The following is a 15,074-nucleotide window of genomic DNA, read 5'->3' on the forward strand; positions in this document are numbered from 1 at the left end:
GGGATTAAGGTTCAGCATCCATCCATCAGGCTGCATAGTTGCCTATGTAAAAAGTATGTATCAATTGCTCCCATCTTTAATAATAACATTTTTCATGTTTCTGTTCAAAATTACAGCATTTAACAGGTTGAGGTATGTTATGTCTGTCAAAAACCTAATTCATTGATCTATGTAATTGTGTTAACGCAATGATTTTTAATTAAATGGCCAATGTGGAGCAAAATCTCTGTCCAAAATGTGAGAATGGTTGTATGTGTTTGATCAGGGTTGTCTGTTTTTTTTTTTTTTTTTTTAAATTTTAAAAAAATTAATTATTTTATTTTTTCTTGTTCCAGCTAAGCCAGTTACAGAGAGGCAGCCAGTTCTTCTAACACCAACAGGTAGCACAAGTACCAAAGTGGAACTCAGAGGAAATGTGCTTTTGTTGGAGTGCATTGCAGCAGGATTGTGAGTTACTTTTTAGATAGTGTTTTTAAAGTAAATTTACAGAAACAGAAGGAAATATTTCAGAGGTGCTTAAAATGTTATCACTACATAGGCTTGGGTATTTCAAAGAAACAGAAATGTAAGATGGAAAGAGCTCTTTTAAGGATGTCTACCATTTACTTGAGCATCAGCAGATCTTAAAACCTGATGTGAACATAACTATGGCCTCTGCCTTCTCATACACCAAACCCTACACGCAGGATTCAGATTGTACCATTGTGTTTTTAAAGGGCACAAGAAAGAAATACCATGGGGTACACTCAGACACACAGCTGCAGAATTGCACTCGGGAATCAAGCCACTGTTTTTTTCCTAAACTTACAGTCACTAGGCTCTCAGGTTATATAAAAATAGATTGGAATGTATTGCTTCTCCAATCTGAAAAAGCTGCTGACATATGCTAATAATTAGTAGATCATGAAGGTGGGAGTATTTAGAACATACCTTCAGCTGCTTACATCCAATTTTTCATTGTAATTGGGTTTAATTGGTACTTGTTTCTTCGATGTAATGCAAATTTGCTTCTGCTGGTTATTGTGCAAGTAGAAAATTACTAAAGGGCAATTTAACTTAATGAATTAGTTTGATCTTAAATCAGTTTCACTCTCAGGAAGAAATTGGAAAATAGATTGGTTAGTGCAGAAACAGAAAATCTTTAGTACCCATTTCAGGAACGGTAAACGTGTTTACAGTGCACAGCAGCATATAATGCAGGGTGCTCTGAGGTGGCTGTGAGGAAAGCCAATAACTGCAAAGGGTGCAGCACAGCACCAGGCACGTGTTCACTTGTGTAAGCTCCACGGGGCACACGCAAGCACAGCTTGAGACAGGCAGCAGTACCTGTACCCCGTCTCGGCTGTCGTCTGCTCAGTGTCTGCAGCAGCACCTCCAGCACAGGCACATCTGTGGGTGGGGGCAGCGTCAGCTCCAGTAATCTTCACCTGCAGTAGAGGTACATGCTTTTTGAGAACCCTGCAATAAAAGTATTCAGCGATCCAAACCCCAGTGAAACAGCTGGATAAAAATGGGGGGAAATGAGAGCATTGTACATTAGATGGCTTTACTTTAGCCATCATGTAGTTTTCTGAAATAGTGATTCAGTGAGGGGAGCTTACAAAGTTGTCCATAAAGGACCAGATTGAGATTTTGTTTAAAACAACTATTCCTGGTTACTCATACCATAATTAAAAGTCAACTTTGCTAGGTGTCTCTGGTATAAAACATGTGATACTACAAATCTGACTGCTAAGGGAGTATTTCCCCAGAGTCATTACTGTTTGAGAGAAAACTTTCTACTCAGTAAACACACCTTGTCATTTAAAAAAATATGCCTCTGTGTTTGAACAACTTTCAGCTTCAGTGGGCAACATTGGGCATAGCCAAGATTAGACATGGTGCAGTGACAAGTAGCTATACTTGACTCAGCACTGACTTCTTTTCTTGATTTCTCATCAGAAATATTTATGCCTCCTTACAGCTCTGCTGTAAGATTTATGACATTTATGAAGCATTAGGATATTGCTCACATCAAGGACAATTCTAAATGTGTCATTATTTAGAAGCTAGCTTTTAGAGCACCATGAGCATCAATTTAATAGTACAAGTGCAATAAGATTTGGAATATACTTGTATTCATTGATTAACCATCAAGGGTTTTAAATTAATGAGCAGACAAATGTATTCTATAATTATGAAGCCTACAAACAGATGGCCATTGACAGTGTTAGTGAGGCTTGTCATTTCCTAGAAACAAATGCTGGCATATTTTGCATGGTTTCTGGACATGCCCCAGAATCTGGGTACAGGCTATTAAAATAAGTATTTGTAAAATGTATGTTCAAAAAATTAATGTTTTGAGCTCTCATCTTCTTTTTCCCCAGTCCCTAAATTCAGTCTGCTTTTGCTTCTCCAGACCCACACCAGCAATCCGCTGGATTAAAGAGGGTGGAGAACTGCCAGCCAACAGAACATTTTTGGAAAACTTTAAGAAAACTCTCAAGATTATAGATGTTTCTGAAGCTGACTCTGGGAACTACAAATGTATAGCAAGAAATGCATTAGGTTCTGCTCATCATGTTATTTCAGTAACCGTGAAAGGTAATACTAAAATAATCCTTAATGTAATATTGTTGGTGTCCAGCACGCAAGATTGAAGTAAGCTTTCTAGGATAAAATATTGCTGAAAGGACAAATAATGATGGTGAAAAACATAACAAAACAAACAGCCGAGGAAATGATCGTCGAAATGACTGAATTATAACACTGGGAGGATTTCACTATCTTTAATCTCTTTTTTTTTAATATGTTATTTTGTAAAACATCAAGCTAAATTGATATTGTACTGCAACAGTAATAATTTCTTAGCTTCTACCCATGCTACATTTAATTTAGATCATTTGATTATCTCTCATTACACTGCTTTTCTCATTCTTGTCTCTTTCTTCCCATCTCTTCTCTTCATCTTATATTCTCCGGTTTTTTTTCTGCTCTCTATTCATATTCTCTGTTTTCCTGTTGTCTTATGGTCTTAAATTCTTCTTGCTTTTTCTCTCTTAATTAGCACTTCTAGTTTTCTAGCTTCTTCATGTTTTTTTACCCAGGATGATGTCTTACTAGTTCTAAAACCACTTGCAGTATGTTTTTCCAAATAGGAATTGTAAATATGTTTTGAAACAAAAAAACTGTAATGACAGCTAATTAGTCATTGAAATAATCAGCTGTAGTGCTTACTTTGCATGCTAAATAGCCATTTATTTTGTTGTAGACCTGCATCATTTTAGGATCACACTTAACCTCCTTTTTAAGAGCAAAAGTTTAATTTTTTTTCTTTGCATCTGTCCATCAATCAAAAATCTGAAATTTACTTGCAAAATGAGATAACATATGCTATTTGTGGTTATTTATTATAAAAGATAAAGACACATAGATATTTGGTAAGTACAGTATTCCATCCGTTTTGAGCTCTGTGGGTTTTCAGCTGTCTCATGTAAACATCTGGTCCCACTGCAATCACCTACTGACTTCAGTGAGACCAAGGATTTTGCCATTTCTAAATTTCACCCTTGACATGCAATCTTCTTATGTAATCAAACCTAAATTAATTTCTTACAGCTTAAGTGCTGTGAGCATGAATATCTGAAATTATTCAAAAGACCACTCTAGTCTCTGCAGATGCCATACTGAGATAGTTTTTGCTTTCTTTAGGAAAAGCAAATTAGATTTGAAGTAAATGGAACAAAGAACCGTTTGTTGCTTATGACAGAATTTTAATGCAGTGGGTAGACTATAGCTCAGTTTAGTGAAGCTATAAAATACCAGTCAATCACCGAGTATCCCATGCACACATGCATATATATGGGGTTTTTTTGTTTTGTTTTTTTTTAAATAAATAATGGTGTAAGTGTAAGTCTATATCTTTACGTACCTTTTTTGGTCTATATCTATACATACCTTATTTGAATTATCTTCTGGTTACTATGACTATGCCTTACGATATTCTGTACAAAATTTTTGAGAACAACTGCTTTGTCTCTCTTCCTAACCCCAGCTGCCCCATACTGGATAACAGCACCAAGAAACTTGGTCTTATCTCCTGGAGAAGATGGGACATTGATCTGCAGAGCTAACGGCAACCCAAAGCCTACTATAAGCTGGTTAGCAAATGGTGTTCCTATAGCAAGTAAGACTCTTAATTACCTTACAAGAGGATGAGTAAGATAATATGAGCAATATCAGGGTTGTTTTTTTCAAATGTAAATGAAGGCCATGTATTTTAGTAGGTTTTGCCTGACAGGTAATACTAAATTATAAATGAAGTGATAAAAATACTGCAGTTTGTAAAAGTAGAACAACAAAATATGCCTCTAACGTGCTTGAGAACACTAAAATCATAGGTGACCGTACTCCTGGTTATTCTGGGTAGTGTTCTGCTGGTAGTACCCATGTGGAGGTGGGGTGTAGTAATAAAGCTTGACATGCCCCTTTTACAGGGATATTGGCAGGGTGTAATTTTGACTGTTGTGTTGCCATGGCAGTTGTTTGCTAGATCTCTCCTTTGCTCTCCCACTGCAACTCTAATTTTGTCTAGGAATCGTAAAGGTGGCATAAAAATTCAAGACCTCACATCTGTGGCTGTTCAGAGCACTTTTTCAGGATTTGAAGCTTAGAGTATGTTTGAGCCTCCCAGGCTTCAGCACTAAAGGCACCAGCAGCAAAGCTGACTGTGTGCGTCAGCAAGTGCCCGGCAAACAGTTCGTGCCAAGTAGGTGTCAGAGAAAAGGAACCCCCATGGCGCTGAAACAGCTGTTTCTGTGTGCATGGGTAAGAAGAGCAAGCCTGAATAGGTGACTGAGACACTTAACTGCTGCGGTATTGTGAGTGGCAACACTGCATGTCAGACAGAGGATAGTTGCTATGTGTAGCACAACTTTACTCGGGAAGAACTTGCTGGAGGACACTGCAATGTGTTGTCAGTCAGGTTTGCACCCGGCATAGCCTGTATACCATAAAGTCACTCTTGGTTCTTCTACCTTTATCCTTGCTCTTTCACAAAATGGTATTACAAAACCAGACAACCTACCCTTTTGACTCCTGAGAGAGAATGTGGTCTGAAATATTGGTCTGTGCTGACCTGTTGGAAGTACAGCAATGTAATTTTCAGGAGTTCCAGAGATGTTTAAGTCTGTTGAAGTAAATCTAAAAGAATCTAGGGAATAGCAATTATCATTATACATATATATATATCATTAGATATATACAAAGTATTTGGGATACAAGACAGATTAAAGTGAACTGGAGGGAAAAATTACACAACTTTGTGGGGAAAAGTAAGGGTATATATTGAAACAGAAATATATTTAGCCAAGAACATGTTTCACAAATCCTAATTAAATGTAGGTTGAGATCTCTAGCCCGAGATTTAAAATGAGAGGTTTTCATTGCTTAAGTTATGCAAGCTGACATTAACCACCTCATCAAACAATGGTATTACAGCAAAACAGGAAAATACCAGTGTAATATTGTATATATTGTACATAAGTATATCATAATGCGTGCTTTATAATCAAAGTTTGGTAACTGTCCTGCTCTTTGCTTTCTGCATTTTTGGTGGTCTTATCTTCCTTAATGTTAACTATATGTGAAATAGTAACTTTTTTTTTTAATTTATTTTGAGGATACTTTTATCCTTCTGTCCCAATAGTTCCCCAACTCTTCCTTTCAGGCCTCCTGACTAGTAGAATCTTTTTTGCCTGGCTGTGAGAGTCACCTTCTCCTCTTGATGCTTCCTTGTCAAAACTGTAGGACATGCCATTCAAATGACAGAAAAGAACATTATCCAGAAAAGTGATGATGTGTTTTGCATTCTTGCAGGATAGCAGTAAAACACTAAGACACAGAGTTTTCAGAAGCAGCTGCAGGGTGCCACTGAATTTCTCAAATACAAGGGCAGCATATGTTGGCTGGCTGTCCTTGAGGAATCAATACACAGAGTCTTATTGAAGGGAACTCTGTAAAATTTAAGAGACCTTAATTAAATTACCCACTCAACCTCAGTAGGAACAAAAAAAAAAAAAAATAAAAGAACACAGGAAATAAATAACTGTGTAGCTCAGTTAAATGTCACTTTCACTGTTGAGAAAGCTGAAGTTTGAGGCACCTTAAATATATAAGTGCAGGTTGGATGCTGCAGTACACTGAGGCAACTGAGAAGCGCTGCGATCACAGAAAGTGCAGTTCTTAAGATTCTTCTGAGTTTGTATTATTCTGAGTTATAAAAAGCTGGTCTGGACACTACCAAGTACAGTGTGCCTTTTTGTTCATTTGTTACTAAATTACAGAATTGAGCCCTTCTTTCAACTGAATGATTAGTGAATCACTGTAAAAGGAAACTAAAGCAGCTGTTTCAGCTTCAGGGCAGTGCTGTGAGAGCTACACCCATGGCAGGGTTTCAAAGAAAAAGAGCTACATTTGAATTTCAAAGCCCTGCTGTCATCATATATCCCACAATGTGCCTCCTGTGGCCCAGTAATCTGTTTGCAGTACTTTAATTTTCTATTGGAAAGCACGACTGGGAGATGCTTAATTCTTCCGGTTTTGTTTTTCCATAATAGACTCAGACAAGGAGGGGGGAATGTTGAAGAACAAACCATTCGTCCATCTCTCAGTCAAAGGGTGAGGATCAAATACCAATCAGGAAAGGGTAGAATAAGAAAAAATAAATAAAATGTGGTGTGTCTTAAACACTTAGGAAAAACAAAAAAGTTGCAATGCTGTAGATTTTGTTCAAGATTATATTACTCAGATTAAAGAGATATTTCTAAAGGAAGAATTTAGGTTTATTTGAAATATTTTAATTAATTTTCATCAACAATAGCACTTAGAAGAAAAATTCCAGCATGTCTGAGTAGAAAGCTGCTTCAGACATGCTGGTGTGATAAGGACCTAACCTCCTAATGTTTACTCACAGGAGTAATTTGAACTCACATGCACAGTCCCGTTGAAGTCAATTAGAATTACTTTGGCAAGCAGCAGTTGAAAGTTCAGGCTGTGACTCTGCCTTGCCTTGTGCTTCAGTTAACACCCAAGTCCTGCATTATTTATACCACTGCGTAATCCGTTGTGTTCTCCTGCTTAGATATTCAGCAGGGTTTTACAGAAGGGAAACCATGCATAAAGTATCTCAACTTTTAAGAAAGTAACAACACAGATTAATTGGGAAGGAGAAGCACTTTCATAATTGGACTTCAGAAAAGCATTGCAAATATTCCACAAAAGACTAATTTATTGGTTCAGTGCTTTATAGTTCATGATGAGCTATTAAATATCAAATACACACACTTAGATTTATACAAAGTACTGCACTGAAAGGCACTGTTTATCTTCTTTCAACATGTTCTTCACTTGTTTATATCACATTTCACATTGAATCTTAGGTTTTAGTTAGTCTCCATTAATAGTTGCATTGAATTTAAGGGAGAAACATTAGCCCTTAGATTTCCTTCATGAAAGGCCTAGACAATCCCTGCTTCAGAAGTTTGCCATCCTTCATGTTCTCTGTTAGTACACACACAAGCTGCTCACCACAGCCATGGGAGGGTGGGGAGAAGTCTGCTAGACTCTAGTGCCCTGAAGAGTTCAGTCTCAGAGAGGAGAAGACTGCCAGAGCAAACATCTAGCCATTGCTTCTGCTGTCATTGTGTTGGAACTGTGTGTCTGGCCTGCACAGAACTGCAGCAGATAAGAAAAACTTTTATGGTTGATGGTCAGTTTGTTTTTGTTTTATTCTACACATGTCAAAGGCGAGTTGTGGCAATAACCTGCTGTTCCTTTGGAGGTAGTAGCACTATCAAAATCAGAAACTTGGACACCAGCGTTTTATTGATCACAGGAAAATATTTTGTAGAGGAGCAAGTGAGATTAGTAAGAAAAGGAAAAGGGCATCTTCTATGTCCTGTCTCTTCCAGAATTAAGTCTTTGTCCGTTCACTGTAACAGGTAGAGTAAGGCAGAACTGGATTGCTTAAACTTCTTGGTTTTCTTGTTTAGGTTAAGTCTTGATTTGACCCTATAGATTCTCAAGTGTCTGAGGCACTATACCACCCACCCTTGCTATTTCACTACCAGTTTTGTATTCAATTCTGGAAGTATAGTTTTCTAGTCATATAACGTTCTCTAAATACATAATATGATTGCAATATGATCAGAGATGTGAAAGAACAGATCTGTCTTGCATAATAGCTTGATTTGAGCTTTCAAATGCTGTGAGGAAAGTCAGCCATAGCCAGAGGATTGTTAACTGGATGCTCATTCATAGACTGTGTGGTTTATGATCTACAGAGAAACAGGAGGTCCCTCCATAAGGGGCATATCTTTTTATCAAGCCACCTCAATGTCTACGCACTGGATGTTCTACCACATTCTCCTGTTGTTGTAGATAATCTTATATGAAACCAGATGTCTAAAATTATACAAATAAGTCTTACATTTCAGTCATTCAATTGTAGTTAATTTTAACCACAGAAAGACTTTTCTGGTTTTGAAAATGGTTACTATATTCATAAATTACTCATGAATGTGAGTTTTTTGGAAGAATAAGCAGGTCAAGAAGAATGAATGGTACTTCTAGCAGAAGTTATTATAATATAAATGTTTCTGTGATCCTGTCAGAACTTGAAAAGCAAACATGACCATCTCTATATAAGGACCATTTGTTTCTACATTCATATCAGAAAAAAAACACCTAACCTTCTGGGTTTTATTTCTTCGTATATTTCCACAATAACAGGGTCTTCAAAGCTATCTCTGAAGTTAGAGTTGTTGAAAATCATGGCTTAAGAGTCAGTTCAGTACTGGTCTCATGCTTCCATTTACATTCCCTATTATTTGAGCATAAATTTAAGGACAGAATTATAGCAATAGTAGAATTACAACAATAAACATTCAGTATAAAATTCTGTCACAGGAGAAGAGTAAGAGATTCCACAGATCTGATTTAGCAGTGAGTTTATTGAGCTCTAAACAGTAAATTATAATGTAAAATATTTAATGGATGGATAGGTGGTCAATACTCTACTGGAGTAAAGTTAGTGTGGGATACAGAGGTTGTCACATAAGCTTACTGTATCTTCAATGTCACGTGCGTGCAAAAAAAATGTTACTTCCTAATGCATCGATGTGTGGTGTCAGGTAAGGGATCCCTCTGCCTCAGGGAGTGACCTTGAGGGGCATCCCTGCTCAGGGGGAGATCACTGCCACGTGTCCAGCTGCTATAGAAGGAGAGCTCCACAGGCCCTGATGGCTGCAGAGCTTTGTAGCGTAAAAATGGTTGATTTGTAGTCAGATTTTTTGCTGCATTAATGCAATTTCAGCCACTTCTCAGTCAAGTCTCCAGCCAAAGCATATTAAAGGGCTTGGTGCTGAGTCCTCACTGATAGTCTGACACAATAGGATTAGTTTTGATTAGGCCTACTTACTGAGCATCTGCCTGGACCAAAGTTCAGTTAGTTCAAACAGGAGGAGTGTTTCTATCACAAAATCTAAATCAAATAATTGGCTCAGCTTCTCTGAGAAACCAATATTCTGCTACTGATGCAAAATGATAGCTCAGCTTCACTGAAGAAATGGCTAAGCCCTGTAGCACTTAGACTTGGTGTTATTACGTTTGTCTTCCAACAATCATATGTGGTCATTGTAAATGCATAGCAGGACTGATTACTTTTGACTCATAACTTTGATTTGCTAAAGAAGGTGCAGGATTCTGAAGAGCTCTCTTCTAAAGAGAAATTATTCTTTGCTTTCACTGTGTTTTTCTGTGACATTTTACTGACCTAGGTAAGATTAGCTTTTGCATATGCAAAAGATGTATGTGTTCTCACTGATACAGGGCAAAGTAGTCAAATCACTTTGTCCCTTTTGTTTCCAGCTTGTTTTCAGCCAGAAAGAATCTCTAGTGGAACATCTGATGATGACATCAGCATTTTTACTATAGAATAGAAACAGTTAGTACTCACTTATCCTACAAACTATGATTGTAATGCACAGTGTGCTTCTGGAAAAAATATATATATATCATACTACTTAAGCAACAAACCCCATGCTGGTTCAGTGCCAGCAGAGATGAGAACTTCTGATGTCAGCTGGATCTCATACTCACTTGGTTGTATTTCAAAATGTGGTAACAACGTAAGGAACTCTGATGTCAGGAATGATGATTTTCAGGTTGTTGTTTTTTAAGCAATCACAAATTACAGAATTGCACTCAAAGGCAATACCTCCTTCCCACTGAATTATTTTCGATCTGCGTTGCTAGGTTATTTTAAAAGCACAGTATCACAGCGTAGTTGAGGTTGAACATTTAATCCAACCTAACTGTTTGAAAGAGGGTGTTGTCTGCATCTGGTTGGTCCAGGACTGTGTCCAGACAGATTTTGATTAACTCCAAGGATGGAGACTCCATCAACTCCTTTGGCATCCTGTTCCAGGATCTGACCATCCTCGTAATAAACGCTTTCCTTTTATGTTCAGTTAAAAAGCCCCACAACTCCAAACAATGGATTTTTTTTCCCAATTTTACACAGACCTTAAAGATTTGAGCTAAAGAATTTAAAGTCAGTAGAACAATTTCATGTCTTAATAATTTTCTGCCCAAAGTACACATCTTTCTTACAGATCAGGCTGAAGTTTGTATTGTTTATTTGGATTGACAACATTTTATTATATACTGCATCATCAGTTGACAGTTGTGTTCATTGTGATTAGCTTTCTGAATTTTCATAAATGCACATTGATCAGCAATTAAAAGTGATCAGGGGAATGAAATAATCAACAGAAAAAATCTCAAAATCTGTGTCTTTTCCTTCCAGTTTTAAGCATAACAGTATGTTTTAAATGCCTTTGTTCAGAGAGCAAATTTCATTGTTTTCTTCTTCCCAGGAAAAAAATTAATAATGGTGTTAGAGTTGTTACTTAAACATACTAACAAAAGTAATTGCTTGGGGGTATCTGAAGTTTATGAAACAGATGGAAGTATGTATTCAAATGAACAGAAGATATTCAGGGTGCTGATGAGAAGTGAGAGAAGAGGTGCTGTGAGAGAAGGATCTGATGGAGGCTGTACATTCTCCATATAGGAATATGCTGTATGCAGCTACAGTCAAGAAGGTGTCTTACTACACAAAGCGATGGAAACCATCATTAGGCGAAACCAGACAATCAAGTCTTTGTCCAGAAAGGACATAAATACGTTCATAAGCTGAGACTTGATGTTGTTTGGAGCACACGTTCAACTGTCTGTTACAGCAGCAGAACTCCTATAGCAAACCCTCATCGTTCATTACACCGATTGTACAAACCCATTTTAAATATTATTCAGTTCTTTGCTACTTTGCCTATTGGTGCCAAATTCAGATTTGTCAAATGTGTCAAAAGCATTTTCTCCTTTGCATGCAGCCATCCTGTAATGTGACCAGAATCCTCATAAAGGCAAACAAGCAGTGCTTGTTTGTTTCCCCTGAAGAAGAAGAAAAGGACCTGGAAGGGGCTGAAGTACTGCATGCCTTCTTTGCCTCAGTCTTTACTAGCAAGACTGACCTTCAGGAATTCCAGGTCTCAGGGGAAAGGCTGGAATGAGATGCACTGTTGGTGGAAGAGGATCAGATCAGGGAATACTTAAGCAAACTGGACATACCTAAGTCTGTTTGCTCGGATGGGATCCACCCAAAAGTGCTGAGGGAGCTGGTAGATATCATTGCAAGGCCACTCCTGACAATCTTTGATTGATCATGGTAACTGGGAGAAGTGCCTGAAGACTGGAGGAAAGCAAGTTACTCCTATCTTCAAGGAGAGCAAGAGGAACTCAAGGAATTCCAAGCTGGTCAGCCTTACCTTGATCCCTAGGAAAGTGGTGTAGCAGCTAATTCTGGAAATAATTTCTAGGCTCATTAAGGACAAGAAAAACCATCAGTACTTCAGAAAGGAGAAGTCTTTCTTGATCAATTTGATACGTTTCTATGAAGAAATTAATGTTCTGATAGATGAAGGGAAGAGTATTGTGTACCTGGACTTCAGTGAGTCCTTTTACACTGTCTCCCATAAGATCTTTATATGCAAGCTGTGGATGTATGGGCTGGATAAGCAGACAGCTAGGTGGATAAAAAGTGTCCAAATGGCTAGGCCCAGATATTGGTGATCGGTAGCACAAAGTCTAGTTGGAGATCAGTAACCAGCAGGGTACCTCATGGGTCAGTCATGTTTAATGTCTGCATTAATGATCTGGATGATGGGACAGAGTGTGCCTTCAGCAAGTTTGCTGATGACACAAAACTAGGAGGATTGGCTGATAAAGGGTCATGCTGCAGTCTAGAAGGATCTTGACAGCTGGAGAAATGAGCTAACAAGAACCTTGTGAAGTTCAGCAAAGTCCAAAATCTTCCACCTGCAGAGGAACAACTCCATGCACCAGTATGTGCTGGGGGGCACCCAGCTGCATAGTAGCTTAGCAGAAAAAAACTTGGGCATCCTGGTGGGCACCAGGTTGACCATGAGCCAGCAATGTGCCCTTGTGGCAAAGGGGCCAGTATTATCCTGGGTTATGTTAGGCAAAAGTACTGCCTGCAGATCCTTCCCACATCCAGGCACAGTCCTGGGCAGCTGGCTCTAGGTGGCCGTGCTTGAGCAGGAGGTTGAACCAGATGACCTCTATAAGTCTCTTCCAGCCTCAGCAATTCTCTTTGTGTGAGTGCAGCAGCACATGCCTAAGGTCACTAAAGCAGTTATATGGTTCTTCTGCTGACTGCTTCTCTGACTTAGAATGACATTACCATTAAGAGGCAGACCAGCAGCCAAACTCCTCCCTCTGCTCCCACATCACACACCTGAGATCCAAAGTGCCAGACAGCCAGAGGGAGAAACAAGTCAATGCACTCACCCACCACAGTGGACATACAGAAGGGAATAAGCCAGGTGAGGAGCCAAGCCGTGAGCAATGGTAGCAGCCAAGCCATGAGCCCAATCGTATAGCAGGGACTCAGGGACTTCATGTTCTGTCCCTGCCATCCTGGGAACTCAGCTTGTCATGAAGAGTCAGGGAGCCCTTCCAATAGCCAGAATCCCCACACAGCACATACACTGCATAGACAAACCTCCCAACCCCACTACAGGCAGGGTCGGTTCTTACATAGGTGGCTTCTTGCCCCACCTCCAAGTTAATGTGGAAGGTGGGGGCACCTGGCGGTGATCTCCTAATCAGTTCCCACCCAAGGATGGCCAGACCCTGGGTGAAAACCAATCAGGAGGGTCTTTCTTGCCTGGTTGTAGACATCGTCCATATGCCAACCCTCATTCAGGGCTGGGGGTTTAACCCCAGCACTTCAATGGTGCAGCATCTCACTTTTAGGGTCTGGTCCTAGAAAACAGTGCAGTACGTGGAAAAAGATGTGTAGGTTCTGTTGTGTTCTGTGGGAAGATGAGGCAAGGAAGATATCAGGAGGCAGACTGTTGAATAGACACCAATCTCAACAGGGAGCTTTCCAAACTCTGTGCTCTTCAGTGTCCAAGTGGCTAGACCAGTCAAAAGGAAACACTGACTAACCTGCCACTTTCCTCAGGTTGGTTTTTCTTTTTCCTGTTGGAACACACCCCCCCCTGCTATAAGTCCTTTTCTAAGAACAGGCATCTACCTCCTTTCCTTCAGATAACTGAAGAGATGTGGCAAGGGGGGATGCTGTCCTTCTTTTTATGTGATAATTTAGCGGTTAGATTATTATTTTAATATGATGTTCCTTCTTCAGTCATGGAGGATTGAACTAATGGCTTCCATTTCTCAGCCTACCATCAGCTCATTAGGTATTATGTATGGGAGTCTGTGCACCTATGAAAGACCTGTCTGCGTGCAGAAAATGCTGCAGGGTTCAGAGAGTGTGGGTGGAGGGAAGGCCAGAGCCTGGGGCAGGGAGTAGCTGTGATTGGAACGGCCACAAGCAGATCTCTTACCTCCTGGGGTGGTGGTTGTGTGTATTTTCCATTTAACAGTGATTTGTATGCAGAAACAGACCACTTCTCACAGCTGACTGGCCTGCCTGCTGGGCTACTCACCTGCTCCATCTATTTTCAGCCCATGAATCTTTTAATGAAAATGGCATTTACATAGACTAGGAAGCAATGTGAAACATGGAACACAATAGGCAGTAAAGCAGAAGAGGAGAGAAATAAGTGCCAGCAATCCAGAAGTCCAGAGAATAAGCATTTAAAATTTCACTAGTAGCCTTTTCTTCTTTTCTGAAATTTTTAATTTGGTGATGTTGATTTGAATACAGAGTGATAGAAGATGAGTTGAAAATGCAGTTGAAAGCTGCTCTTGAGGCCTGTTTGGAAACTGATATAATTACCTTACGTGCAAAATTCCCTTAAGAGTTCACCCAAGCTGGAAATACCCTTCAATGTGAACACTGAATTGTGGTCCTCTTCATCTGGTTGCTTCTCTCCCAGACAGTCCAGTAATTGATACTTACTTCAGTAGAGTTGAGAAAATGTAGGAAAAATGTCTCCATTTTCTTTACAGATGAGTACTGAGGTATTGTCTGAATCAAAAGGTTTTGTCACTTAAAGAAAATTTTTGTCACTTAAAGAAAATTGATGCTAATTTAGTTAATTGATCTTTTCTATTTCATACGAATATGTGTTCCATAAATCTAATTATTTTCTCAAGCTCCAATAAAAGGTAAGGGTGTCAGTTTTGATGATGCAACCAAACTATGATGCATTTATGCATATGCATTTATTTTTCATTATAGTATATAAATAATATTACCCTCAAGTTTCAATATAAATAATATGTTAATCTATTTTTTAAATATTAAACTATAATTTGTTCATTTTTATGCAGCATGCTACAAGCTGATTTTTTTTTCCATTGTACCTCTCTAACTTCATCCAGTTGTATCAAAATCCACAGCTCTCATTCTTCATCAATATCTTAGACTGTTATTTTCTGTTATATTCCTGATTATTCTGTGATGCAAGAGCTGTTTGACAGTTCAGGTTACTACAGAACAGTTGAGGAAATGGTACTGTATAATTTGTACATAAGGGAAA

At 38.8% G+C, this 15,074-nt stretch overlaps 1 protein-coding gene across 7 annotated transcripts in view; it reads left to right on the forward strand.

Moving 5' to 3' along the window:
• Window positions 1-15,074, forward strand: part of NRCAM (neuronal cell adhesion molecule) — a 70,252-nt gene that overhangs the window by 11,329 nt on the left and 43,849 nt on the right. For all 7 annotated transcript variants that reach the window (XM_008939048.1, XM_008939045.1, XM_008939049.1 and 4 more), the window contains 3 exons: window positions 336-447; window positions 2,399-2,583; window positions 4,034-4,165. In XM_008939048.1, coding sequence (XP_008937296.1) covers window positions 336-447; window positions 2,399-2,583; window positions 4,034-4,165 — 429 coding nt within the window. The remainder of the gene's footprint in view (window positions 1-335; window positions 448-2,398; window positions 2,584-4,033; window positions 4,166-15,074) is intronic.

The sequence above is a fragment of the Merops nubicus genome, unplaced genomic scaffold (genome assembly GCF_000691845.1).
Source record: "Merops nubicus isolate BGI_N331 unplaced genomic scaffold, ASM69184v1 scaffold1124, whole genome shotgun sequence".
NCBI classification, from domain to species: Eukaryota; Metazoa; Chordata; class Aves; order Coraciiformes; family Meropidae; genus Merops; species Merops nubicus.